The sequence below is a fragment of the Pleurodeles waltl genome, chromosome 5, assembly GCF_031143425.1.
Source record: "Pleurodeles waltl isolate 20211129_DDA chromosome 5, aPleWal1.hap1.20221129, whole genome shotgun sequence".
Lineage (NCBI taxonomy): Eukaryota > Metazoa > Chordata > Amphibia > Caudata > Salamandridae > Pleurodeles > Pleurodeles waltl.
In genome coordinates this window covers 907,628,088-907,654,808 of record NC_090444.1, presented here as the reverse complement: position 1 = coordinate 907,654,808, position 26,721 = coordinate 907,628,088, and the positions used below count along the sequence as shown (strand labels likewise).

The following is a 26,721-nucleotide window of genomic DNA, read 5'->3' as shown; positions in this document are numbered from 1 at the left end:
TGCCTACTAGGGTCCCAGTAGAGGGTTTGGCAGTCCATTGTGTGAGGGTAGGCCACTGTCCTTTCAAATGTAAGTGTCAGGTCTTCCACTCTCCCAGCCCAGGAAGACCCATTCAGTATGCAGATGTGTGCGGGTGTGACTGAGCATCCTGTGTTTGGGGTGGTCTGAGTGAAATGCACCAGGGAGCTGTCAACTAACCTAGCCAGAGGTGGGTTGTAAGTCTCAGAAGGATTTAAGTGTAGAGAAATGGTCACTTTCTAAAAGTGGCATTTCTAGAACAGCAATATTAAATCCAACTTCACCAATAAGAAGGATTTTCTATGACCATTCTGGCCATACTAAATAGGGCTTGTTTGCTGGCCTCTTGACTTGAGTCTCAGGGACTGAAGGCTCCAGCAACCTAAACCGAGGCACCTGGACTCTGCCATCTGTGAGTCTGCCCTGCCAAGTGGTGCCACCCCAGCCCTGGACCCTTGGAAGTGGGCTTAAGATGCTCTGCCAGCATCTGCAGACGCAGCAGAAACATCACATCTCTGCTGCGCAGTGCAACCCAAGTACAACCAATGTATTGCTGCTGCTGCATGGGCTGGACCTGCTGCAGAGAGCAGGATTGTCTCTGCAGCCTCTTCGGAACTGCAGCTTCTTGGTGCAGGCCTTCGCATCCCTCAGACAGCAGCCTCAACGACAACACCAGACTCCACATATTCGCCTCACTGCTCCTCGAACCCAATGCATCACCCAACTGCATAACTCATCCTCGACACTGGTCTTAGCACTGCAAACCCTTGTCAACAGGATCCACAGCAACAATGCAGGGCCTCGCATCACAGACTTGCTGCATCTTGGAACTAACACATCGCTTCAGCTGCGCAATGCCTCTTCGTCATGGATCCTCTCAATGATTTACAAACCAGGATTTGAGGTGCTCTGTTCAGCAGGCCTAACTGGGTCCCTGTAGCGGGCCCGTGCTACATCGTGGTCGGCCTCAACTTGTGAATTAGTCTGGTATGGCGCAACCAGAAATCCACAGTTGGCGCTTTGTGCTTTTTGGCCTTATTTTCACTGAAATCTTTAAAAACTTACATTTCTTGATTCTACTGATTGGATGTTTGTCATTTTGGTCTTGCTTTATTTGTTAAAAACCACTCTATTTTTCTAATCTGGTGTGGGATCCTTTTTGTGTGGAATGTTCACTTTATCACTGTTTGAAGTGTTGCACAAATATTTTACACACTGCCTCTAAGTTAAACCTGACTGTTCTGTGCCAAGTGACCAGAGAGTAGAGCACGGGTTAATTTAGGGTTGGATTGTGGCTCTCCTTGACAGGGATTGTGGTTGCTGCTTGACTAGGGCTCACACCCAATCAACCAACATCCCAATTTTATACAGACAGGGAAAGTGAGCCTGGGCCAACCCAAAATATGCCTTCTGGATATCATGACGAGAGTAAAGTCTAATAGGTCCTCAGCATGGTTCATCGACTTGGCAATGATCCTAGCCAATAACCTAATTAATGCACTGGGGGGGCTATTAATGCTCCAGACCAGACGTTGTGGTGTAAAGACTCATTCAATATGCCAAAGCAAAGTTCAGTGCTAACTCTCTCCTAGTGAGCTCAATGGCCAGACCTGCTCAGGTAATGAACTGGGAGCTGTTCGTGCAAGCTATTGCCCCAAGCTAGAGGATAAGCTGCCTTAGAGGGACACTGCCACTAAAGTTATCTTGCTCACAATTGTTGGTTACTACTTTCGTACCAATACGCTCTCTGGGCCGCTAGCACCCATTATCCCTGAAAGGAAGGAGCGGATGCCTCTATGGCACACATCTTCTCTCATCTCATCCACACTTCTATTTTTCTACTTTCAAAAGAAATGGTCTGTCACTGGGTCTGTAAGGTGGAGGCCGTGGGGGGGAGGCTAGGGGGGGGGCGAAATGACAGAACATGGGAATATCAGTGACAGTTGTTTATATGGTCTGGTTTGTTCTTGGATAAATAGCTTTGCATGATCTTTGTGTCACATTGAACATGCAACTTTGAGCAGGGCATCAGCAGAGATGTATACTTGTGTTCGCATCACAGGACTACTTCACTACTCTCTTTAGGTCTCTGAACTATTTCTTTCCAAATGCAAATAAAGACCAATTAATAAAAGCTAGTGTACAGATCTGTATGTCAATCAATCAATCACAATATTTATAGAGCGCACTACGTACCCATTAGGGTTTCAAGGCGCGGGGGGGAGTGCTGCTACTGGTCGAAGAGCCAGGTCTCCTGAAGGTGAGAAGGTCCTGGGTCTGCCGCAGGGGGGTCGGGAGGGTGTTCCAGGTCTTGGCGGCGAGGTAGGAGAAGGATCTGACGCCGGAGGACTTGCGTTGGAAGCGGGGAACAATGGCGAGGGCGAGGTTGGTGGAGCTGGCGGGAGGGGACGTAGAAGTTGAGTCTGTTGTTCAGGTAGGCTGGTCCGGCGTTGTAGAGTGCCTTGTGAGCGTGGGTGAGGAGCTTGAAGGTGATCCTCTTGTCCACGGGTAGCCAGTGGAGGTCTTTCAGGTGGTGGGAGATGTGGCATCGGCGGGGTACGTCGAGGACCATTCGGGTGGAGGCGTTTTGGATGCGTTGGATGTCTTTTGCTGGAATGCCTGTGTAGAGTGCGTTGCCGTAGTCTAGTCTACTGCTGACGAGGGCCTGGGTCACTGTTTTTCTGGTTTCTGTCGGGATCTATTGGTAGATTCTACGTAGCATGCAGAGGGTGTTGTAGCAGGAGGAGGAAACTGCGTTGACCTGTTTGGACATGGTGAGGGCGGAGTCGAGGACAAATCCCAGGTTGCGTGCGTGGTTGGCTGGCGTTGGAGGGGGTCCCAGTGTGGAGGGCCACCAGGAGTCATCCCAGGCCGAGGGGGTGCGTCCGAGGATGAGGACCTCCGTCTTGTCAGAGTTCAGCTTCAGGCGGCTATTTCTCATCCACTCGGCGATGGACTTCATTCCCTCGTGGAGGTTGGCTTTGGCGGTGTGTGGGTCTTTGGTGAGGGAGAGGATGAGCTGGGTGTCGTCGGCGTAGGAGAGAATGTTGAGGTTGTGCCGACGGGCCAGTTGTGCGAGGGGGGCCATGTAGACGTTGAACAGCTTCGGGCTTAGAGAGGAGCCTTGGGGTACGCCGCAGATGATGTTGGTGGCTTCGGAGCGGAAGGGTGGGAGTCGGACTCTCTGGGTTCTGCCGGAGAGAAAAGAGGAGATCCAGTTGAGGGCTTTTTCTTGTATTCCGGCTTCGTGGAGGCATGTTAGTAGGGTGCGGTGGCAGACCGTGTTGAAGGCTGCGGAAAGGTCCAGGAGGATGAAGGCTGATGTTTCGTCGTTGTCCATTAGCTGTCTGATGTCATCTGTGGCGGCGAGGAGAGCGGTCTCGGTGCTGTGGTTGCGTCTGAAACCGGACTGGGAGGGGTCCAGGATAGAGTTGTCCACGAGGTGGCCGGAGAGCTGAGCGTTGACGATCTTCTCGATGACCTTCGCCGGGAAGGGGAGGAGGGAGATCGGGCGGACATTTTTGAGGTCGTTGGGGTCTGCCCTGGGTTTCTTGAGGAGGGCGTGGATTTCGGCGTGCTTCCAGCTGTCCGGGAAAGTCGTGGTTTCGAAGGATGAGTTGATGATCTTTCGAAGTTGGCGGGCGATGGTAGAGTCGGCTTTGTAGACATGGTGGGGGCATGGGTCTGAAGGGGATCCTGAGTGGATGGAGTTCATGATCTTGCAAGTTTCAATGTCGTCTACGTGGGTCCAGGCGGTGAGGCTGTTGGCGCAGGTGGAGTTGTCGGGGGTGGGGTCTGACGGTGGCGTGGTGTTGAGGCTGTCGTGGATGTCGGCGATCTTCTGATAGAAGAAGGTGGACAGGGCGTCGCAGAGTTCTTGGGATGGTGGGATGTCGTTGACGTTGGCGCTGGGGTTGGAGAGCTCTTTCACGAAGCAGAAGAGTTCTTTGCTGTCGTGTGCGTTGTTGTTCAGGCGTTCTGTGAAGTGGGAACGTTTGGCGAGTCGGATTAGCTGGTGGTGCTTGCGGGTGGCCTCCTTGTGGGCTGCCAGGCTGTCGGGTGTGTGTTCGAGGAGCCATTTCTTCTTTAGTTTCTGGCAGGTGCGTTTGGAGGTGAGGAGTTCGTCAGTGAACCAGGCGGCTTTTTTCTTTTCTTGGTTGTCGGTGGACCTCTTGAGTGGTGCGAGGGTGTTGGCGCAGTCGTTGATCCACTGTCGTAGGTTGCGAGCGGCGGTGTCTGGGTCGGTGGAGTCAGTGGGCGGGTTCTGGGCGAGGGTGCTGGTCAGTTGGTCTTCAGTGACTTTGCTCCAGCGGCGGTGTGGTGGTAGTTGGGTGCGGTAGTGTTCGATGTGCTTCTTGAATGTGAAGTGGATGCAGTGGTGGCCGGTCCAGTGGAGTTCGGTGGTGTGGCTAAAGGTGACGTGGTTGCTCGCGGAGAAGATTGGATCAAGCGTGTGGCCGGCGATGTGGGTGGGTGTGTTGACCAGTTCTGAGGCCGAGGTTGGAGAGGTTGTCGATCAGAGATGTAGTGTTGGCGTCGTTGTTGTTCTCCAAGTGGAAATTGAGGTCTCCAAGGAGGTGAGCGCGTGGGTGCTCGTGAGGTCGGCTATGGAGTCGCTGAAGGGTGCTCGCGGTCCTGGGGGTCGGTAGATGAGCGTGCCCCTGAGGGTGGTGTTGGGGTCAGTGTGGATCCAGAAGTGTAGGTGTTCAGCGGTCTTGAGGGTGTCGTCCGTGTGGGTGTGGATTTTGAGGGTGGATTTGTGAGCGATGGCTATTCCTCCTCCGATTCCGTTGGGGCGATCTCTTCTGGTGATCTTGTAGCCGTCCGGGATGGTTATGGCGATGTCGGGTGCTGAGGAGTCGTTCCACCAAGTTTCGGTCAGGAAGGTGGTGGTGTCGAGCAGGTCCCAGAGCTCGATGGCGTGCTTGCGTGCGGACTGTGTGTTGAGGAGTATGCAGTGGAGGTGGTTTGTTGAGGTTGTGGCAGGTTTCCTTGTTCTGTCGCAGGTGAAGTTGCAGGCGTGGCAGGAGAAAGGTCCCTTGGTGTTCTTTGGGGATTACTGGAAACAAGTTGTTGAGCGGCCAGTGTTAAGGGCGATGAGCTGGTTGGCCGAGTAGCGATGTCTGGTGGTGCGGGGGGCGTGCGGGCCTGGGGGGGGGTGGCGCTGGGCGCGGTTCAGGCGCGGACGGGCGCAGACGGGCTTGCCTCTGGCGCGATGCAATGCACTGCAAGCAGTTTCACAGAGTATGCAAGACTAACAACAGGTCGTCTTTGCATGCAACTAATTCGGGACACCTGCACCTTCAGAACTATTTTTTTATTCATTTTAACATCTTATATATGGTTTAAACCCCCACAGACATAAACACTAATATAAAACTTGAGACAATTAATACACCTATATATCATATCACAAATTACTTTACAAATTGTCTATGCTTTTGAAGATACATTCTACTCAAGGTTTCAATTAAAATTTTACAACTGGCGCATGCTGCTTTTATTACTTTAACATTATTGAAATTCACCCCCCCCCATTACAACTTTATTTTCTAAATTTACAGATACGAAATAACCGTCAATAAATCTGTTAAAAACGCAAGATCTGAATCTTGACAAAATATACAAACTCAAATAAGGTATGTATTTCTGACTCAATGATATTACGTGGGTCATAAAATTCTGATTCCTGCATTAACCTGATGGTATAGTTGCCAGCTAAACGTACTAAGTTGTTATCCTGGGTCCCAAAGGCATCCAGAGATACAAGAGTGTAGCAGGGACAAACAAGGGTCTGCTAGAACATAGTACATAGTGTATGTAATTGAACTAGTAGCTCTTTAAAGAAAAGTGACTACTGCAGACTTCATGTTAGTCTGAAACATATTTAGCAATGCAGTGTTCCCAACGTATTGTAAGAAACTTTGTGTGGTTAAGGCACGATTGGGAATAGTCAAAGCCTGAGGGTGCAGGAAACATACCTGTTTTGTTACCAACTGAGTTACTGGTATGCAGGGATATTGCTGTAGCCAATGCTCCGAGAAGAATGTATCTCAGGAGACAAAGAAGGGTGCAAAGTGAATGAACTAAAACCAGCGTACACATAGTAGCTAGAGAAGGAAAGGCAAAATCTGAAGCAGAGTGGATTTCTGTCATAATCTGCTGTATAGGGCAGCCCTCAAGTTTAAGATAGGGCTGACAGTACTAGTTAGGGATTCCCTTCTCCTGTCCCAATACCAGAAAGAAATTCAGTATGCTCTTCACTTACATTAATATAGAAACAGACATTGCCAGAGGGAGACTTGGTGAGTGGGCGGTCCCAGAGATCAGAAATAAGTCCACCTAGACAACACTTTTATCTTCAGGAACACCTACATAGGATGCAGAACAATCCTTCGCCAGAGCAGAGTGCTCCAAGGCCGATTGAACCACTGGTTAGCTAGTATAGTAAAATAATAAAACATTTTTCGCAATCATGCCTTACATGCTAACAATATATCTTCTTTTTATGGAAAAATGAAACAGATGAATACACATAAGAATTACCCGTGCAAAACTGTGTTTCTCAATACAAAAAGTTAAATAGTAATAGACAAGAAACAAAGCTGTGCTCATGTTTTTAGACTCCCCATCTCACTGATTAATGAGAGAAGTGGGGGATCTTTGGCTAAACCTAGGCACACTATTGTCGGAGAGCACAGATATATAAATTGTGAAAGATGGGAATACATTTTGCCAGCATTTTTTTGTGTTCTGATCTATCTTTCTCATCTATATCATTTTGTTCCTAAGGTAAGCACAAAAATGATTTATTCTACTACTTTTTGATAACTCACATCACCAATTTTGTTCAAAGCCAGACCTACAGGTTTTGCCAATTCCTGTTCTATTCATGTTATACTTCTACTAAGGTTCTTTTGTGCTAGGGACAATATAGTGCCCTGTTAACAAAAAGTCCATCAAACGCTTTCTGCCTCACAAATTCTCGTGTGATTTCAAATGACAATCCTGATTGGCACGCTAGTATCAGAAAGTGTCCACTTACCTTTCGCTGTGTGAGTAAATTTGAAAATGTGAATTCGGGTTCCGGTGCTGCCAGCATCGAACATGATCCCATAAAATATTTGAGCAAATTTATCGGATGCTGAGTGGTAGGAGCCTTCATCTTCAGTGCCAAGGCCAGTGCCCCGGCGCCACGTTAAATATGCTATGTATGTTACGATAAACGCACAGAAGATAAACGCCCACGTCAGCTTTGAGATCTTCATGGTTTCAACTTTTTAAATAAGCTGGATGGCTTCACGTCAGAGAACATATCCTATGTAAGACAGAAACATCTGTGTGAGTACTTTTTGACGGTACTGTTAGTGTCATCACAGTACAATGTCAACTAAGGAATGCTATCAGGAACAACAAGACTAACTGGATTATAAAAAGAGAAGGGCAGCTGGTAATGTTAAAATAAGTGCAAGAAGTAGTTTATTTACTGACGTGGCACCTGACGCATTTACTGACGTGGCACCTGATGCATATGCCAGAGAGACCAGAAGAACAAGTTTCTTACCTGCATCTATTAATTCCCCAGCAGCTCTTAACTACCCGCTGGCTCTACTTAAAGTAACTGAAGCACACCTGCTGGTGTTCTTCACTGTCCGAAAAGTAATTGAGTATTTCAAGGCAAAACCTACAGCTAATTTGCAACCTGCACGTTGACAAAATGGTCTGGATACTGGTTTCTTCTGGACAATAATTTCAATGTACAAGGTTGCCTGCTGCAATTTCGTCAAGTCACCTAGAACTGCCATACTTTCCAACGGACCACACACTCAATAAACAGAGCTGCAAAGTTCACAGGGTATACAGATTGTGCAGCAACTCCACTCAACAAAATGCATTAGGCCAATTAAAGAACAATGCTAAATTTACAACATCACAGGAAAGAAAGTCTGTATCTAACTGTGTACACAGAACATATAGTTGCCAGGAGGAAAGTGCCTTATTGGGTAAGCAGCATTATTTGCATCACATTTCAGACCCATATAGAACTAGCCTTATTTCAGGCTATGTATCTTCATCACCGCAGTATTTCAGACCTAAGGTACACCTTCAGTGCAGAATGCGTATGTCAACTTCTTTCAGCGCAGGTAGGAAGAATGGGCCACCAATCACTCACAGAAAATATTTTTTTTTAAATCCAAAACCTGCAGGTGAGCTTTCAAAACCCTGAGCAGGAACAATCTCCAAGGAGATCGCAATGAAATCTGTTTGCAGTCAGTGTGAAAACAGTACGCAAAAGACTCTTTGGTGTTTACTTTAAAAGTCACTGGTCAATTGCTCATCGCAACAGTATAAATCTAGCTTTAACGTCATTACAATTTTCAATTTAACATGCATTCCCACCATTTGAGAAACCAATGCCACTGCTATCAATAACTCAAGACAGTGTACTGGAACGAACTGCACACAACTCAGAATCCCACTCCTAGTTAACTCAAGAACACCAGCATCATTTTGATTGACAACTGAAAAGTAAACATTCACCTTACATGTTCACACCCTCTTTACTGTTGGGATTCACAGGACGCATTGTTTACATGTAAGACATGAGATTTAAAATCTGCTCTTCAACCTCAATGCACTGTGCATATGCTACTTCTCCACAAGACTGTTTTACCTAAGGTTCCAACCTACTTAAGTCCCAGACTCCAACAGCAACTTAATTTTCCACATAAGAATGATTTTCTGTATAGCATTGGCATAGCAGTTATCGACAATCCATCTTTATATATAAACCATCATTCCTACCCACCCCTGCTATAAACTGGACTAGAATTTCTCTCCCACGCCTTTGATGTATATAATTCTTCATTTGCTGTAGCAAACCAGACCAAAGATACAATCAATCTACCTACAAATATCAGCCCCTAAACCTAGTGGCCCTAATTTATCACGCATGCTACCCAAAAAAAAGCATAAACTGGAAGCCAAAAATCTGACCTCTACCCCTTAAGATGACGTCAACTTATCTTAGTTCCACCTCTTGCAGGTATATCCCGGAGCACAAAATGGTCTTTTCAAATATTTGTATGGCACAAAACTCATAATTAGTTTGAACTTTAATCACAACGGAGAATATGCCTAAATTACTGATGGAATTGAATTTTTTTAAAAAACATTAAAATCCACCAAAATATTTTCCCAGAAGCAAACAGGTATACTTTGCAAACACAATTGTCCACATAATTAACCAAAGCCAGTGAGATTATTCAAACTATTTTCAAACTTCAACAAGCAATATTACTTGGCTCAGCAACTACTCAAGTACCCAACCACGAAATAGCTAATATATATATTTTTTTAAATAAAATAATAGGTAATGAGTAATTACATTGTATGGTCCAACAACACAAAACCCTCTGACCCAGCACAAACAAGGCCCCTAAAACTGGTTTTGGAGTACAAAAAAGTGAGAAAAATACACTGGTTTCAAATCATAAACAGTACTCTGAAAGTCTGCCATGTATTCCTGACATCACCCCAGGAATAAACACAATACCTCTTGTTATGGTACATCTCTTCAAGGACAACCTTTTAGTAAAATAAAGACAAATCCTAGATGCCACTGACCTTGTGGCCATCAGGCAGCAAGCCAAATAGCCTACTCTAGATTCCATTAATGAAAAACTACAGGCCCGTTACCATCTAACCAGCAGTACCAAACGTAATAGAGAAGTAGCTGTCCATCAATTCAGATATTGCCCACTCCAAATGACTCATTTTGTACAAAGCAATCTCGCTTTAAAACTGCCTTGTTAAAATGTCAGGGTTGAAACACTGTACTTTGAATGCAAGGACACTTCTGTCATCATACACCTCAATTTCATTCAACTTGACTGGCTGAACATTATTGCCAGTTTTTTATTGGATGGCATGTTCTTCACCCAGGTGAGTTGAAAGTCACTTAAGCAGTCAGTATTTTTTTTAAATTCCAAATCAGACCATGGGTTCCTGCCACAGCTTCACAGCTCCTGTCATGGCTTCATTAATCCCTCTACATGTATATAACTGCCAAACCTGCTCCAGTACAAATACCACAATATTCCTCGCAACATCAAATTCTCTCAGCATCCATACTCAAGATTTCACAGCTTGTCCACAAAGCCCATGCAGGTCATTATATCATCCCCTTTCTTAACAAGCAGAATAAAAGACAGGTCAAGTCTTACACAGAGGATAAAATTCAGACCCAAACATAACTAACATATAACACAACAAACCCTCACCTCTCATCCTTCACAACACAGGACACCACCACCACACAAGGACACCATACTCAGATGACCACTCTGTTAGGCTCCGCTGACCAGGGAGTGAAGACCTACTGGATTAACGGCACTGGCATCCGCTGACTGGCACTGACGCGCCTGTTGCTCTCCCTCTCCAGGAGAGCTTGTCGCTAGCAGCGCAGCTGGTGTCAGGTCGACAGAAACTGGTGCAGCCCTGCATAATTCGGGAAGGGTGGCATCAGGATAAGGCTGCTGGAGAAACCTGCCTACCCCCAGCTTGCCCTTGGAAATGTGATCGCCTCTGAGGGGCACATACTGGAACATCCCTAAATCGGATCAGAGTTAATCCGACAACGAGGACCCCATCCCTGCTGACCGGAGAAACCCTGACCATGCGGGGGGACCTTCGTGAGCCACCTTGTGTCTGAGGGAGAGGTCTGGGTCTGCTGAGAGGGTGCAACCATGAACGGCGGGCCACTCAGGCTGATAGGCGGGGCCTGAGAGAGGGGCCGTGCTGCAGCTGCGGCCCCAGCTATAGGCCCTGAGACGGAGGAAACGGGCCCCCATATACAGGAAACGAGGCAACACCAAAGCACGGGGCACGGGTGGCCCCCCGGGTGAAAGGTGAGACTGGGTCAGGCTGGGTGGTGTACTTGGGCTGATTGCCACTAGAGGCCCCATGGGTGAGGGCCCGTCATTAACAGATATGGCGGTGTCCGCATGTGCTTGTTGATGAGGATTGGTATTCCCTTGCTGGATCACAAATGACCCCTGCTGTGCCTCCACATAACAAATTTGCTCACTATACTGGGAAAACTACAATTAGAAAGTACTGAGATATGCTGCCAGGCCACACTTGAGAATGAGGGACAAAGAGTACAAGCTTTTGCTAAGTTTACGGTCTAACTGCAAGACAGAGACACTGTGAGATTGCACCCCGGGCCTAAGACCCTGATAACTGCCACCACATTCAGTGTGTTTGGTATGCCACCTTGTGAAGCCACGCATGACTGGAGAACTGTTGGCCTCCTCGTGACTCCTTCAGTCTGGAGCATATCTAATCTTAGACTGAGGCCCGGTCTCGCAGGAAGTAAAATACAAACCTGGGAAGAGAGGCGCCTGGCACGGTCGCAGTGTGTTTGTGCCCCTCGGACACATCTCTGGGGTGAGGTGGGACCCAGCTGTATGAGATTGCCCGACTCAGCTACTTATCGGATATCACCCCCCTCGTGACTGTACACCTCCCTGCCCTACAATACTTACAAGATGGGGCAATCAGACATAAAACAAAACAATCAAAGCTCATGTTCTAACAGCGCCAGAAGATGCGCACACAAGACTCGTCCCTGGAAGATGAACAGTTAGGCTCAGGCAGTTCGGATTGCACACCTGCTGGAACGGATATACGGGCAATGTTTTAGGACTTAAAACATAGTTTAACCGCCATCGACACAAAGACTGACATGCTGACAGAGATTTGATCCCCTCAAAGAAAGGGTAGATGAAAGCCGCACATCTACGCTTGAAGATAAAGGAACACAGACAAGAGAGAAATTGCTCCAGCTGGAGAAGGTCCTAGAAGTGATCCACAACAAAAATGAAGATCTGGAGGCACGCTCACAGAGGAACAACCATAGGACCATGGGGGTTTCGGAGTCTACAGCCATGGGACGAATTGAAGACTACGTGAGGACAATGCTACACACTCTCTACTTTGTGGACTGTGGAGAGAGCGCACAGATCTTTGGGCCCGCCCCCACCTGGAACTCTGGCCTGACCTAGAATAGCCAGACTAATAAACTATAGAGACACTGTACTATGACTTGCAAGGGACTGACAGTCCCTCACTTATCAGGGCCTGAATGTCTCCTTTTACCCGGATTTCACAATTGCCATGCACTCAGCTAGAAGAGACTTCTTGCCAATCAACCAATCTGTCCTTAAAACAGATGCCAAATATTCATTATTGTACCCTGCAAAGCTGCCAATTTTCCACACTGGCAAGACCATGTACCTTACAGAACCGAAAGCGGCTATTAAAAATGTCAAACATATTCCGGTGAAGGAGGCTAGGCTGCGCGCTGACGTCGCCAACCTGGAACAGAAGCGCATTGATAACAACAAATAGGAGTGTGGCGCCCTCACCCCTGCTGCCTGCCTAAAGGGCAGCAGCTGAAGACATAATTGAACATGCAAACTCAAGTATAATTACCATTTGGAACTCTGAGGCCAGGGAATAATAAGCCTAATTCAAGAATTGGCTTCACTAAGCCTGGTGCCGTTGGATGCTCCTCTGTGATGGGCCTTTTTGTCTCTGATCCCCAGCCCTCCTCGGCTGGCAAATGCTGGGCCTCTGAATGCCCCCTTGGAATGAGTCCTTGAAAGTTCTTCCTCACTGGCACCTTGTTGCCAGTTTTGGGATAGGTGGGTGTCCTTTGGCCCGAGTGGGGGCTGGGTTGTTGTTGGGCTATTGTGTTGGATTTTTTTCCTAACTTGGAATTCTAATCTCTTATGTCTCCCATCTCCCCTCCACTCAATGTATGCTCAGCAGTAATGCGATGAGCACTTGCCCCCGCACGGGCCCGACGATTCATCCTCATCAACCTACAGGCACCCCGCTATGACACCATTAACCTGCATAACATGGAATGTTTCGGGTACTGAACGACAGACGCAGGGCATTCCATGTGCTGGTGTATTTGCAGAGGCACAGTAAGGACATATGCTTGTTACAGGAAATACATCTTGCGGAAAGCACATTTAGCCACCTGTGAGCCGGCTGGATTGGGGAGCACCACACTCTGCAAACTATACTCGAGGGGTCACCATACTCTTGTGAAAGGGCTTGCCTTGGCACCCAAGGTACTCTGTGATAAACAGGGTCAATATGTGATACTATCAGGGATGCTGCAGGGCCACCCACTTAAGCTTCTTATTACTTACAGGCCTAACATAGACAAACCAGAACTCTTTGTGGAGGTTTGGAGACCAAAAAATTAGGCATGGCTCAAGGACATAGCAAACTGCCAGGAAAACCTGACAGCCTATTGGGAACTGATGCCCAAGAGGTCGTGATCCAAATATATCTGGATCCCACTAGAGCAATACTCGAGAGTGCAAGCGGACTACGCTAAGGGGCACGTCCCTCAACACATGAGCCTCAGATTGACATAATTTTGTCTGATGCCTATTGCTACATGAGGAAGAATGGCTTGTGATGATTGTGGATTGTCGTGACATCTTAGTACGACCACAGTACGCACAGTCTGAAACTAGGTAAATAAAAAATAAATAAATAAAAAAGGGTCATAACATAATACACTCCAGCAGTTCCCTTACCATTATCAGTCTGTGTCATGTGGAGCCAGCCAACATCCAAGCAAACATAATAAGGAATCAAATAAATCCATACAGCACCCTAAACTTAAGCCTGCTGAAGCGTCAAACACACAACTTCCGAAAAGACAAATACCAATGCAATCTACCTCAAGTACCACACAGCTGTCAAATCCTCACACTTGTACACAATAATATCTGGTCTCACAGCAAATTATAGTGAAACAGATAAACTGGTCTATCTCCATTAAACTGTGCTTCCAGTACCCAGGGGTGTAGAATTTATTAAGATATCTACTTGTCCATGGGACAGGTTGCTTCTTAAAACTAGTTCTCCTGTTAAAAAAAAAAAATCTACTTGTCTCTCCGGTGCCACGTAGCATGGCGACAAATTATGGGAGCACTCATTATGTAAGAGTTCTGCCAATAGCCCCTCTGATTATGCAAGGGCTAAAACTATAGTAGGGCTTGAATACTTTGCAATTTCAATCCCTACTATAGCAATTTCATTATTTTGCCACCTTTCCGCAGATCTACATACTGGGCCTAGAGGAAGATGTAAGCAATAGTTCCAGGGCTGGAATGCCTTTGAGTCTGCAAACCTAATAACTTGCATGTTTTAAGGATTTTCACCAGCTCTTCTCTAATCTTTTCCCATACTGAAAAAGGTTGGAAATGTAATCCTGACAAGGGCAGAAGCAGACGTTCTTCCAGGGTTGGGAAAAAAGTGGTTGGGGGAAACAGATTTTGGCACGAGCAAATCTTCACAAATATATTCTAGGAATAAGATTTCCTGATCTACTTCTGTAAATTCTTGTGAATTCATGAAAGCCACTAAGTCAAAGGCATATCCATGTCACTTTTGTGACTTTCTTTAAGAATTGGGTCCCTAATTAGGTCTGGCATTAACCAAGACATGTTGTTTTTATTAAAGGTCTATTTCTCTATTGGCTGGCTTTACTGTGAGTAAACGCATTCTGCTCTTCCACAAGGAGTATATTGGCACATAAAGTAGTTTTGTTCAGTTCTAGGAATTAGTATTGCAAAAAGTGGAGTAACAAAACTGGAGGCCCCCCCCCCTTGCAAAAAATCTGGCAGGTGCCCCCCTTCAGACTCACTGAGGGCAGGTGCTGTGTTGAGGGGGCCCCCTGAAGTGGCCCCCACACCGCAGGGGCTACGGGGGGCTTTTGTTTCACCACCAGTGGCAATGTCTGCTGTTTGAGACAAAAAAACACAAAAAAAAAACTTTTGTGCTTTTTGCCAGTGTTCGTTACAATGGTGAGGGCCTGGCAGCTCCCACAATAGTAAAGTGTTACAAAAGCAATGTTAAAACGAGACACACATTGACGAAACCAAAAGACTCACAAAAATGTTGGATCAGTTGGCTTTTCCAGCGCTTGTTTATTTTTATGCTTCCCATAATCTTGTTGAAAATGGTTACACCAATTTTTCATTAGTAATATTTTTGGAAATACTAGCACGCATCAAAACATTTTTCTAAAATTATGCTTCAAAGAAACAGCACCTAAAATTTAGTAGTAGCAAAATGTTTTTTCCTGAACATTTTATTTTGAAAGGAAATAATCGTCACTCTTGCTTACAAGCTTTTGCAAACATTGCATCTAATCAGAGAGCATTCAGGAAGCATTATACTTAGCCTCATATTGTTAAACTTTTCAAACATGTACACTTTTTTTTTTTTTTTACTGGATCCACTGTCAGTAGTGCAGTGTGACCTTAAAACGTTTATTTACAGCGCTCACCCGAATAATAAAGGCTTTTCATTAATGAACAATAAATACAAGTTCATACAGCATTAACATATGGACACACATATTACCTCAACTGCAGACAGTTCCCCTCTCTGTAAACTGGCAGCCAAAGGGTTTGTGCTGCAGGAGGGTGGGCCTACTCGTCCCAAGGACAAAATAAACATGAAACCTCGTTGCCCCTGGATGTCGGGCTATAGGAATTCCACATCCTGAAGTACCGCACACCTATCAGGTCCTTTCATTCAGACCCAAAGATGAATCACCAATACATATTGTATGAACAAAACACACAAACACGACAGTCACCAGCATGAGAAAAGCAAACAACCAAATATCACTTGCTAACACTAAACAAGTGACTACCAGAAACTACACCAGAGACTACACCCACCACCTCAATTCCTCTTGTGGGTAACAGTAATTTCCACTTCAGCAACATCAAAAACTACATACTGCCACAGATCGTACACATCTTCATTCTCAACCCATAAAACAAGCACAAAAAATTGGAAAACTAAGACAGGATACCAGTATTCTCCCATGTCATCAACACAAAGAAAATGCACTACCAATGCATACATCGCAATAAAATGGTGCAGGGAGCACTGCATTACATTTTCCTTTGCTGCAAACAAGACTTGCATTTTTAATTACTATGCAGAGTCAAGAACGTCATTAAACATTATACACACACAACATAACATGCAGTAATCTATGTCCTTCTGCGACCTGCCTCACAACCTGAACTATGCAAACATAACATGCTTTATAACAAAGAATTCTTGAACCATGCTTGGACTGAAGAACCTTCTCTAAACACCCAAACACACAACTAAAGCCTATAGCACACCTGAGCCACATGCACACACACAGGCTCAGCAAGTCACAACAACCAGTCACCTGGCCAAGCCTTGCTGCATTGGTTACGTAAAATGCAGAATAAAATTACAGCAGAGCCTACACAGATTTGCGGCACAACCCACATGAGGTTCTCTGGCGATTTCCTTTCTCTCCCTTTTTATTTAATGTTTGTATCACATTTTTTAAAGCAGATATTTTAACAGGCCAGTGTCTTTCAAAAATGTTCAAAAGCATACTCCCATAAATCTCTTTTGTTATACCAGCCACAGCCATCAATAATTTATATCAACTGAAGAGTTCATGAGTGACCAGAAAACACTGCATTCAGTACTAAATATATAAAAAAGAAGCAGCACCGGTCCAGCCTTGCAAATTACAGACCTGGCAAACTCAATAAAAATGCAGCTAACTTTACTTCATCTTTGTAGTTTCACTGAACAAAATGAACTCTCTTATTAACAGAAAAAATTCACACCAGGAAGAAGGGCCAAATCAGCTTTAATATCCATGTGGAATGATTTCAGAACACAGAGATCGGAGTCACTGTACTACTGCTACTAGACCTATCATGAGCTTTTGACGTTGTAGATCACTAACTATTAATCCAAAAACTAAATGACACAGGAATCAAGGACACTGACCTCTATTGAATACTTAGGCAGAGCACAAACGGTTGTATTTCTTCCATTCTTCTCTTTGCTATTCACCTGCAGTAGGTGTCACGCAATGATTAACAATTGCCTCGATCCCCTTCAATGTGCACCTGTCCCCACTTCCTGGTCTTAGGAACTCCTTCAAGCTTACATGCTTTAACTATTCCCAAGTCTAGATGTTTCTGTCAAAATCTAGCCCTGTCAACGTGATCAAAAGTGGCAGAGTAGCCCAGTAAACACACAAATATTTGTTTCTGGGCACCCTATGACCTTATATTCAGAGTGACGGCATTATCCAAAGTTTCACAACAACAGCCAGTCTGATAAAACAGAATAAATCTCATTGCTCAGCCCAGGCTTCCAACTTTTTCAGAACAATTTTCGCTTACAACATGGCTTTTCAATCCCGTGGGTTATAAACTTGTATTCCCTTTGATTGTTCCTATTCCATTTCCTGAAGACAGGGTGTAGAATTAGTCATGTCAAAAGTCAGCAAAAACCCTCACTTCTAGGCAGGTTGTGTAGACCATATTTAATTTGGTACCCCAAAGGCAGGGACCCTTAAATATTGTTAATTGTAGCTCAGTTGGGTTCGAAGTCTCCTGAATCTCAAGAGATACTGTGGCTAAGGCATTCATTGACAGGATGTACCATATTGTATCTTATTAAATTAACCATACTAAATCTGACGAACCAATGGAAAAAAGAAGGGTCAACAATGCACTGTTAAAGAGCTTTCCTTATTATGAAAATAATGAGCTAGAAGTGCAAATAAATCGAGGGTAGACACCTTTTAAGTTACCCAAGGTAAAGAGCATATAGTTCCACCCAAGATATTCCCCTATCATTAGTTTTCGAATTCACAGTGACAGAGCATCTGAAAATAAGACGCGTTCTGAGTCAACGGAGAAGGTCTGTCAGGAAGGAGTTGTCAGCCAGCCACGTGTCAAGGCTCTTACTCCTTTACCTTCTTCCCCTTCAAGAAATTCTGCACCCTCAAACCTGCATCAGAAACCAGAACACTTTTATAAAGAGTACAGTGATTAGTTTAAAGGGTGACCAAAACGTTTTCTCAATGGCAGGAGAAATATGTGTCACCTTTTGCAAACATGAAGGGGGGAAGCGTGTGAGTATGGAATGGGTAGCAAATCAGGAGTCAAGGCTCATTGTCCTCTACCTGCTTCCTATTCAGGCTCATTCTTAGCTTCCCTTCAACTCTTTCTGCCCCCACAGAACTGCAGTGAAAATTCAAAGATTATTTACAGTGACCAGTGTGGAGTCCTAAGTGTGTTTGATACAGTGGCCCACATGTGAGGGAATAAAAATAGAAGATGAGCTCAGTGTCAGTTTCTGCAAATCTGAAAAGAATGGGTGTGTCAGGGAGGAGCAAGTAGACAATCTGGTGTAAAGGCACATTACCTCAGCCCCGTGGGCTCTATAATGATCATCAAGTGTAGCAAAAATCCCCTTCAAAAGCATCTGCGTTACTCTCAGACCAATCAACGAGATGGGACCAATCAATGTACAGAGTAAATTTGAACGCATGGTCAAGGAGAAACCTCAGATCAAGAACCACTCCATTACTGATCATGCATTCTTTAAAAAAATATATATATACTACATGGTAGTAGTAGCTCCTTCTCTATTCAGACCCGCACACTTTTAAAGAGACTAAGGCTCATCAACAGCTATTGAGAATTCAGAAAGGCAACAAAAAGCTGACTGATCCCCCAAGTTAGGATGCCTGACACTCAGATCATAAGCCAACCTGGTTTCTAGACTACAATCTGACTACATCCGTAATTCTACAACTCAAACAGTTTATGCACGCCATGCTTAGCATAAAACACTGCTGCATGTCACCACAATGGCAATGGTAAAATAGAATGAGAAAGGCAGAAAAATCAACTCTCGCACTTGGCGCTATTGACAGGGTAACATATTGTGTGAAGAGGTGCACCTAACGAGAGACCACCATGCGAGGCTTGGAGAGCACTCCATGTTGCAACCTGCCACACTACAACTACTAATCTCCCTCCCCCAAAGATCCACACAGAAACTGTTGTGGTTCTTAGTCTTCTCATGTAAGTTTAGTCCCAAGGCAATAATATGGTATTATCTGCGAGGCACACCACAGTCAAAAATCTCAGGCACAATGCTTATTTAGGTAAGATAGCTCACGGAGACCTTAAATGTTTAGTGGAATCCCAAAAGAAGGAAAAAATAAGAATGTGGAATACACAGGTAGCTGAGATAGAGCTGTTCATATCTACAGACAGGAGAACGTGTCTAATCAAACAACTCTGACAATTCTTGTTGCACTTCCAGAGAAGGACAAAAACAATTCTAGCATTCACACTAAGAATGTTTCAATTCTATTAAGGACACGGAGGCAAGGATTATGCTTCTCTTTCTTCACTTTTAATTATTTCAGCAGCCAATTAGAAGTACAATCCACAAAAAAAACTACAAATCCCATGAAGTAACACACCATGTGACAACCATAGAGAATTACATCTTATATAATACACACAACATAGTATCAACTTCTCTTTCTTTGCACGGTCAGAATATGAACAAACACCACCTAAATGAAAAAAACAAGATCATAAACCTAGAGAGTCACAGAGTAACACTCCCTGAAGAACTCCAAGGGAACAGGCCATCCTGGAAGAACGAAGATGCCTGAAGAGCAGGAACACCGGAACCAATCTGAGGGGAAATCACCTTCCACAATGCAACAGGATCATTTATCATTATTTCCTGAAAGGAATACAAACAAAGGCCAAGCCATAAAACTGAACCAGAACTACTAAGTCCCCAGAAAGAAAACAGGAAAGGAAAGCACTATAATCAAACATCAAATACAACAATATCAGATTATAAGCAATATAGTACTATAACAGATCAATTAAAGCGCGGGTGGGATTATCCTCACCTCTGTATCCTTAATAGAACTGAAAAATTCTTATTGCAAATGCTAGAAAATTTCTTATTCTATGTCAGGACCGGAGGCTCCGATTATGCTTGTTTAAAGCTGACCCACAACAACAGAAGTAATATCAACAATAGGTTTACAGTAAAACGATTTAAACGTAGATTCCGACGACCAGTCAGTCGTCCTTAAAATCTCTTCCAACCTGGAACCTAAGGTCAAGGATTTAGAAGCCATGGCCCCTCTAGTAGAGTGGGCCCCAAACTTTGAAATGTCAATGCCAGCCTTGCTCAAAAGCCATCAAACCCATCTAGCCAAAGTAGATGTCACTGGATGATATGGCTTTGCCAGTGAAATTAACAGCTCTCCCCCCCCCCCCCCCATATCAGAACAAAATTCAGCCATACTTACCTCATAAGCCTTGAAACACCACATTACACACAACTTCGGGTTGTCCACAAAACAAGGATAAGACACTGATTTGGAGTTACATTTACTGCAGCAAGAAATTGAAAAAGTCACTCCTTCAGCGGAAAAGAAAACCCTACCTGCCAAATCAAATGCTCTTACATCAGAGACTTGTTTGCAAGATATTAAACTCAAAAGCATAGTGAGCTTAGCAGAAAGCTGTTTTCTAGAAACAAATCTGTCAGCTGGCCAGGATTTCAGAAAGCTCAAAACTACGTTGACATCCCAAAGCTTAGAATAGCTAGGAAGAGGCAGATTAGACAGGTTAGATGAATCCAAGGCACACGTCTTAATTCAATTAAAAGTCAATATCAATATCCTGTGTATTCTCCAATTCCACTTCTTTTTATTCCGGATCTGGTCTCCAACTGAAAAACCTCTCCAGATGCAGACTGAGGAGGGTGGCAAAAAGATCTATTGAGCGAGGGCCCCACAGAGCTTGGAGAGCTCGAAGAACCTTTGAGTGAAGTCGCCAATCGATTTAGTCCCGAAGATGGCGCGATTGCCAATCTGCCACTGAATTGTTCTGTCCCGGCAAATATTCTGCCACCACCGACATCCGATGTTGAAGACAAAAATGCCCAAAATCCTTGACAATCTCCACCAGAATGAGGGGCTTCGTACCGCCCAACTTGTTGACATATCTCACCGCTGAGATACTGTCTATTCGAAGAAGAATACAATTATCAGTTTTGATCGGAGATAGACTCCTGATCTCAAACGAGCCCGCAAGGAGCTTCAAACAACTGATGTGAAGTTTCAACACTGCTTTCGACTAACGGACACTAGGACCCTATGGACACCAGGCTGCAGCAAGCCCCTCACCCCCTAAGACTGGCATCAGACTCTATTATAATCTACGGCGAGGACCCAAACAGCGTTCTGCTGTTCCAGGCCTCCATACAATCCAGCCAACAGAGCATCTCGGTCGGAGCCTCCTCCCAAAGGGGGGATCTGATACACATACTGAGGGCCTTTGAAGATGGGAAATCATCAAACGCTGCAGGGTCCTGTAGTGCAAGGGACTTGGAAAAATCGCCTGAATCGAGGAAGATAGAAAATCCACCATGCGGGCAATCACCCTCAATGAAACAGTCTGTCTACACAACAGTAACCTCAATTCCCTCTTGATGGAATGAACCTTTTGAGGGGAAAGCACCAACTGAACTAGGGAGGAGTCCACCCGAAAACCCAGGAAATCCATTTACTGAGACGGTATCAAGCCCGACATCTGAGCATTGACAATGATGCCTAGATCCTGAAGAAGAGAAATTGACCATTCTAGAAGAGTGAGGACTACTCGGGACATTGAGACATTGAGGCATAATGAGGATGTTGTTGAGGTAAATTATCAGACGAACAGCCATTGCTCAGAGATATTCCGCTACCGGCCACATCACAGATCGAAGGGAAGGACGTTATAGTCGCAACATCGCCCGCCCCCAAAGGAAGTGAAGAAACCAAGGATGAGGAGGAAAAATCGGGATGGTCAAGTAAGCATCCTTTAGGTCTAAACAAACCATCCAGTCCCGTTCTTGAAGGATTTCTCTTAACAAATTAATGCCCTCTACTTTGAAGTGGTGATATATGAGCCATCCATTGAATTCTTTGAGGTTTAGAACAAGACAAGAGCCCCCACCCTTTTAGTCAACCAAAGATATCACGCTGAGAAAGTCCATCATTTGAGGGTAACACTCAACAATGGCACGCTTGCGTAAGCGCTTGGAAATTTCTAATGAAATCGCAATCATGAAGGGAAAATACATTGGATGCAGAGGAACCAGTTGGGAGGCAGAACTGTAAAATTACAGTTTGTAACCCTGTGTGGTCTCTAGAACCCAGCAATCTTGAGTGATCTTGCATCAAGCATGTAGGAAAGACCTAGTCCTGCCCCCAACATAACTTCTAACAGGAATTCAGGCTCGCCTGCAGATCCTGTGTACTGGGAATAGACCTGGTTCCCTCTAGACCTCCCTCTCCAGAATCTGGCACGGCCTACTTTAGGACAGAAAGGGTAGAAGGTGGACGAGGAAGAACTGGAGCCCTGGAAACTCCCTCTGACTTGCTGAAAATAACCTCGCTGAGGGCTTTGGTTGTAGTTGTGGCTGAAGGCTCGCCCTCTGTAGGGTCCAGCCCCTCTAAAAAGTGGACACAGCACCTTCTTAAGTGAACCCAGGGCCTTGTCCAGATTGGCATAACTAGCCGCAAATGTATAAAGCTCTTTGAGGAAAGGAAAACCAAACAGCATACCCTGGGATAAAGGCCAGATTCGCATGAAGCAAGATCCGCTAGTTTGGGGTCCACCTTTATAAATATGGAGCGACGGCGCTCACTAGAAATTAGCGTTCCCTAAGAAACATAGGGCCTTCTGAGCCCAACCCACAAGGACATCTGGGTCAATGGAATTCCCCGATTCCTTAGCTTGAAACCCCAGCCCCAGGAACTTTGTTAAGGGTCCAGCCATATCCAGGAGCTTGTCCTGGCAACCTTGCCACGCGCCATCAATGCCCTTCTTGGGATGCTTAGAGAATTTTTTTTAAGATAAGTGACCAGGGTAGGGTCACGTTCTAGTGTCTCAGTCACCTTAGAAGGAAAATCCGGTCTGGGGCACTCAGATCTAAACTGAGAACGACCTCTTTTTCAAACCCATGGCGATATGGGTCTCTACATAATCTGCAGGGAGAGTCCAGAGGGTAGATACGGAGTGGATTATGTCTTCTGGTTCAAAGGTAAGTACCTTATGAGGGTTTAGGACTTCTTCAGGGTGATGCATCTTCTTACGCTTACTGAGAGGATCACCCCCCTGATCAGAAGTATGGGTGGAAGATGAGGAATCCAAATCCTCATCTGCCTTGGTCTTCGGGGTGGAAGAGGATGCGTTGTAGTCATGCTCTTTGGCCAGAGACCTAATAATTCTCTCAAAGTCAGCCGAATGGGGATTCCGATCAACCTTGGGGGCGTGGGAACTGTGAAATAGGGAGGATTCCTTGAGGAGGGTATCCAACCCTACTGCTCGGCAAAGCCGATTAGATGATGTTTAATAGGCTGAATAGCCTGGACCAAGGCTTGATTTACCATTTCTGATATCTTGGTATTAACATATTGCTCTTCATTTGCATGAGGTGTCCAGAACCCTCCCTTGGCTTGGGGTGGAAAGGTGACGCTAACTAATTTAACAGTATCTTTATGATCTCTAAGCAAAGAGCATTCCACTGCAAAGGATGTAGAGCAGGTGCAGATTTCTGTTTTGTTGCTGATCTGAATGTCATAAGATGATCTTTAGTCTGCACTGGTGGATTTGTGCAATCCCTCAGAATCCTTAGCAGAAAGTCTGCTGATGACTTTAATTTCTTAGTACTTTTTAAATTTGAAAACTGTGTAAGAATCTGGAACTTCCTCCCCCAGAGCCTCCCTAGGAACTCATGTCACTTTACCTTCAAAAGGGACCTCAAAGCTCTCTCATTCGAACGTCACTTGGGTTAACTTCCAATACTTTCACGCCACCTTTAGATGCACCTCATCCTTCCTCTGCACTGTTTATTGATGAACCTTACATGATACAGTGTCTACCCCGTTGGTTGATATTAACTCTTCTTCACTCTATGTTTGTGTTACTGTTATGTGTCAAGTCTGTTTGTAGTCGGGGTTGTAAGTAGGGCACCAACACACAGATGAATGAGGTGCTCAATTCAGACATGCCAATATTTAGAGAAATAAAGTGGGAGATTTAGAAAAACAAAATTGGGGGAATGCTTGGTTTCCGTTGACTTATTGAAGCATAGGTAGTTTCAGGAGTGAGGCAGCTAAAATAAAGAAATTTTTACTTCAGGAAACAGGAGTTTCCCGCTTGAATTGGTTCTGTTTGCATGCAAGTCAATCTAATAAACAAGATGATGCAGTAAACCAGCCCACCGGGCAGCATCCCCCACAGCGCAAGCAGTTTCTCCTTGTTCAACCGTCACTAATCTTCCGTTATTCTTCTCCACATAATATCGAACACTGAAACAGACCTGCCAAGTACCACACATCTCGTGCCAGACTATCGCATGCGTGTAATGTCTCTGCATCACCGCAAAGAGCAAAACATGTCGCGCAATCTACAGAGAGTATGTTCTTGTTTTTCAATATTTCCCAGTTGTCCAAGCAGCACCAGCTGTTTGATTTCATTAGACAGCTTGCAGGCACCAACACATTTCTGGTGCTGTTTGTCAGCAGCCATACAGGGAGAGAGAAGATCAGTGCTTACACGGATTGGAAGGTGCTGTTATTGGCCAGGCAGTCATTTGCTGACTCCCACTGGATGCACCACAATGAAGTAGTAATCCATGGCCTGCCCACACTGAGAACGATCGTGTCTGTATGAAAACTTGACCGTGAACTTGTCCATATGAAGCACTTAATTCCAGAGGTGAAGCACCACCAGACCAGCAGTCAGGGAGGCAGCCCCACCAATGCAATGAAGGGCCCCGTGGAGAGCAGAGACGCAGTCTAGTCTCTCCACAGGATCCTTCGTGACACAGGAGGTGTCACGGGGCGGGAATGGAGGGAGAGAAGCATGGGAGGGAGTTAGGGGAGGGGTATATATAGTTAGGTCAGGGGAGGGGTCGGTCTCTTCCGTGCGTAGGCCGATCGCGCTATGAGAAGTTGCTACACGCCCACCCTACATAGGCTGTATACGTTGGGGAGGAGTGTTTGGGGGTGCTTGTTTGGGTATGGGTGCGGGTTGCCAGTTTAGAGCAGGTTGCTGAGAGCGGGCAGTAGACGGGGGAGGGTGGAGAGTCAGATGCAGACCTGGCCACCTTTGAGGGGGGGGAAGGAGGGGAAGAAGCAGGTGAAGGATGACAGTGTGGGGGATGCCTGAATGTGGCAGGGGATGAAAGGAGAAGGTGGACAGTAGATGAATGAAACAAAAAGATGTGGGTTTGTTTACAAAAGGGACAGTACGGGAAAATTTATGAAGTTGAAGTTTTAAAAAGTTATGCAAATGTTATGTTATAATAGCAATCCTGTCCTAATAAATGGCCTTTTACACTATATGGGAATGTGCTGATGATTGTGTCATAATTCTAACATTTACACTCCTTTCACAAAATAAGCAAGTCTGTGAGTGCATCTGACCCAAGGCCGGCTGTGCTTATTATGCAGCCTGGCCAGGCTCCCTGGCACTCTATGGCCTAGTCCTGCCTAAAGGAAACCCATCTTACATGCCTGCAGCACTGAGGCAAGTTCCCTACCTTGACAAGTGCAGCCGACAGCGCTAACAGTTTCTTCTATTAAGATTTGTTCCGCAAGAGTCCATCTGCAGCTCACTCCCTCCTCTTCCGAATCCGCCTCCTCTGGTCTTGCTCAAGGAAACAGATCTTCTGTGAGATAGATTCCATATTACCTCTTCTTTAAAAACGCTGCCTTACTCAACTGCACACTCTCCTCCAAACTGAGCGCCCTGGCTCATTCCCCTCATCCTTGTTTACTCTTATGAACATAATCTCGGCCCTGGTGGTTTGACTAACACACTGGCATATTTCTTCTCCTTATTTTTAAAACAATGTTAACTAGATAATAAATGCACAATAAAAAGATTTTAATTGGACCTTCACTTTATTATATCCATTTCATATGTGAAACATGGGCAACAGGCACTCCTAAGCCTTCGTTGCTATGAGTGACGGTAAAGTGAAACTGGTTTGAAAAGTGATCCCCTTCAAATCAAAGCACATGGCAATATTGGGGGAGTGATGAAGGTGACGTTGACATCCTCCAAATCGCGTATTCTCATCATGAAGTCATGGGGTACAGAGGTCAGCAATCTCAAGTCTCTCCCCCTGTCTTTTACACAGATACACGCTACACAATGCTGCTTGTAGGCTTATTCGCGCTACTAAATCGCACAAAAAGGAAGTCATTTATGAAATTTATATTACAAGGACCTCATCCTTTTTCCCATTCGTAGCAAAGTATCACACACAACGTACTTAGCTAGCACACACATGCACACTGAAAAAAATGCAACACATAACCAAACTGAAAAATTGGCAGCTATGCCGAAGATGCTGGAAGGTACTGTAGGGGTAGAACTAAAGAACAAAAAGAGCAATATAGGTCCAAGAAAGAACTGCTATTCACACTCCTGTGTCAAATTATGCAGTATCTTTATTAACAGGATCCACGACAGCCAACAGCACCCTCCAGGTTCAGAGCCAGCCTCCAACTGACACTCCACCAGACTCTAGAACCTGAGGGCACTGATGTCACACACAGAGCTTAAAGGTTACAAAAGTAAACAGAAGAGTAAAGCAATAAAGAATGACATAGCAAATATGAAAAGAAACAACTCCAAAAAGCATAAATAAAATAGGAAATACAATTGCTTATTATATCACATATTACATCAT

General features: G+C 45.1%; 1 protein-coding gene across 1 annotated transcript in view; it reads right to left on the bottom strand.

Moving 5' to 3' along the window:
• Positions 1-26,721, bottom strand: part of ENTPD6 (ectonucleoside triphosphate diphosphohydrolase 6) — a 296,348-nt gene that overhangs the window by 249,675 nt on the left and 19,952 nt on the right. Inside the window, exon 2 of the mRNA XM_069235036.1 lies at positions 7,064-7,336. Coding sequence (XP_069091137.1) covers positions 7,064-7,286 — 223 coding nt within the window. The 5' untranslated portion in view covers positions 7,287-7,336. The remainder of the gene's footprint in view (positions 1-7,063; positions 7,337-26,721) is intronic.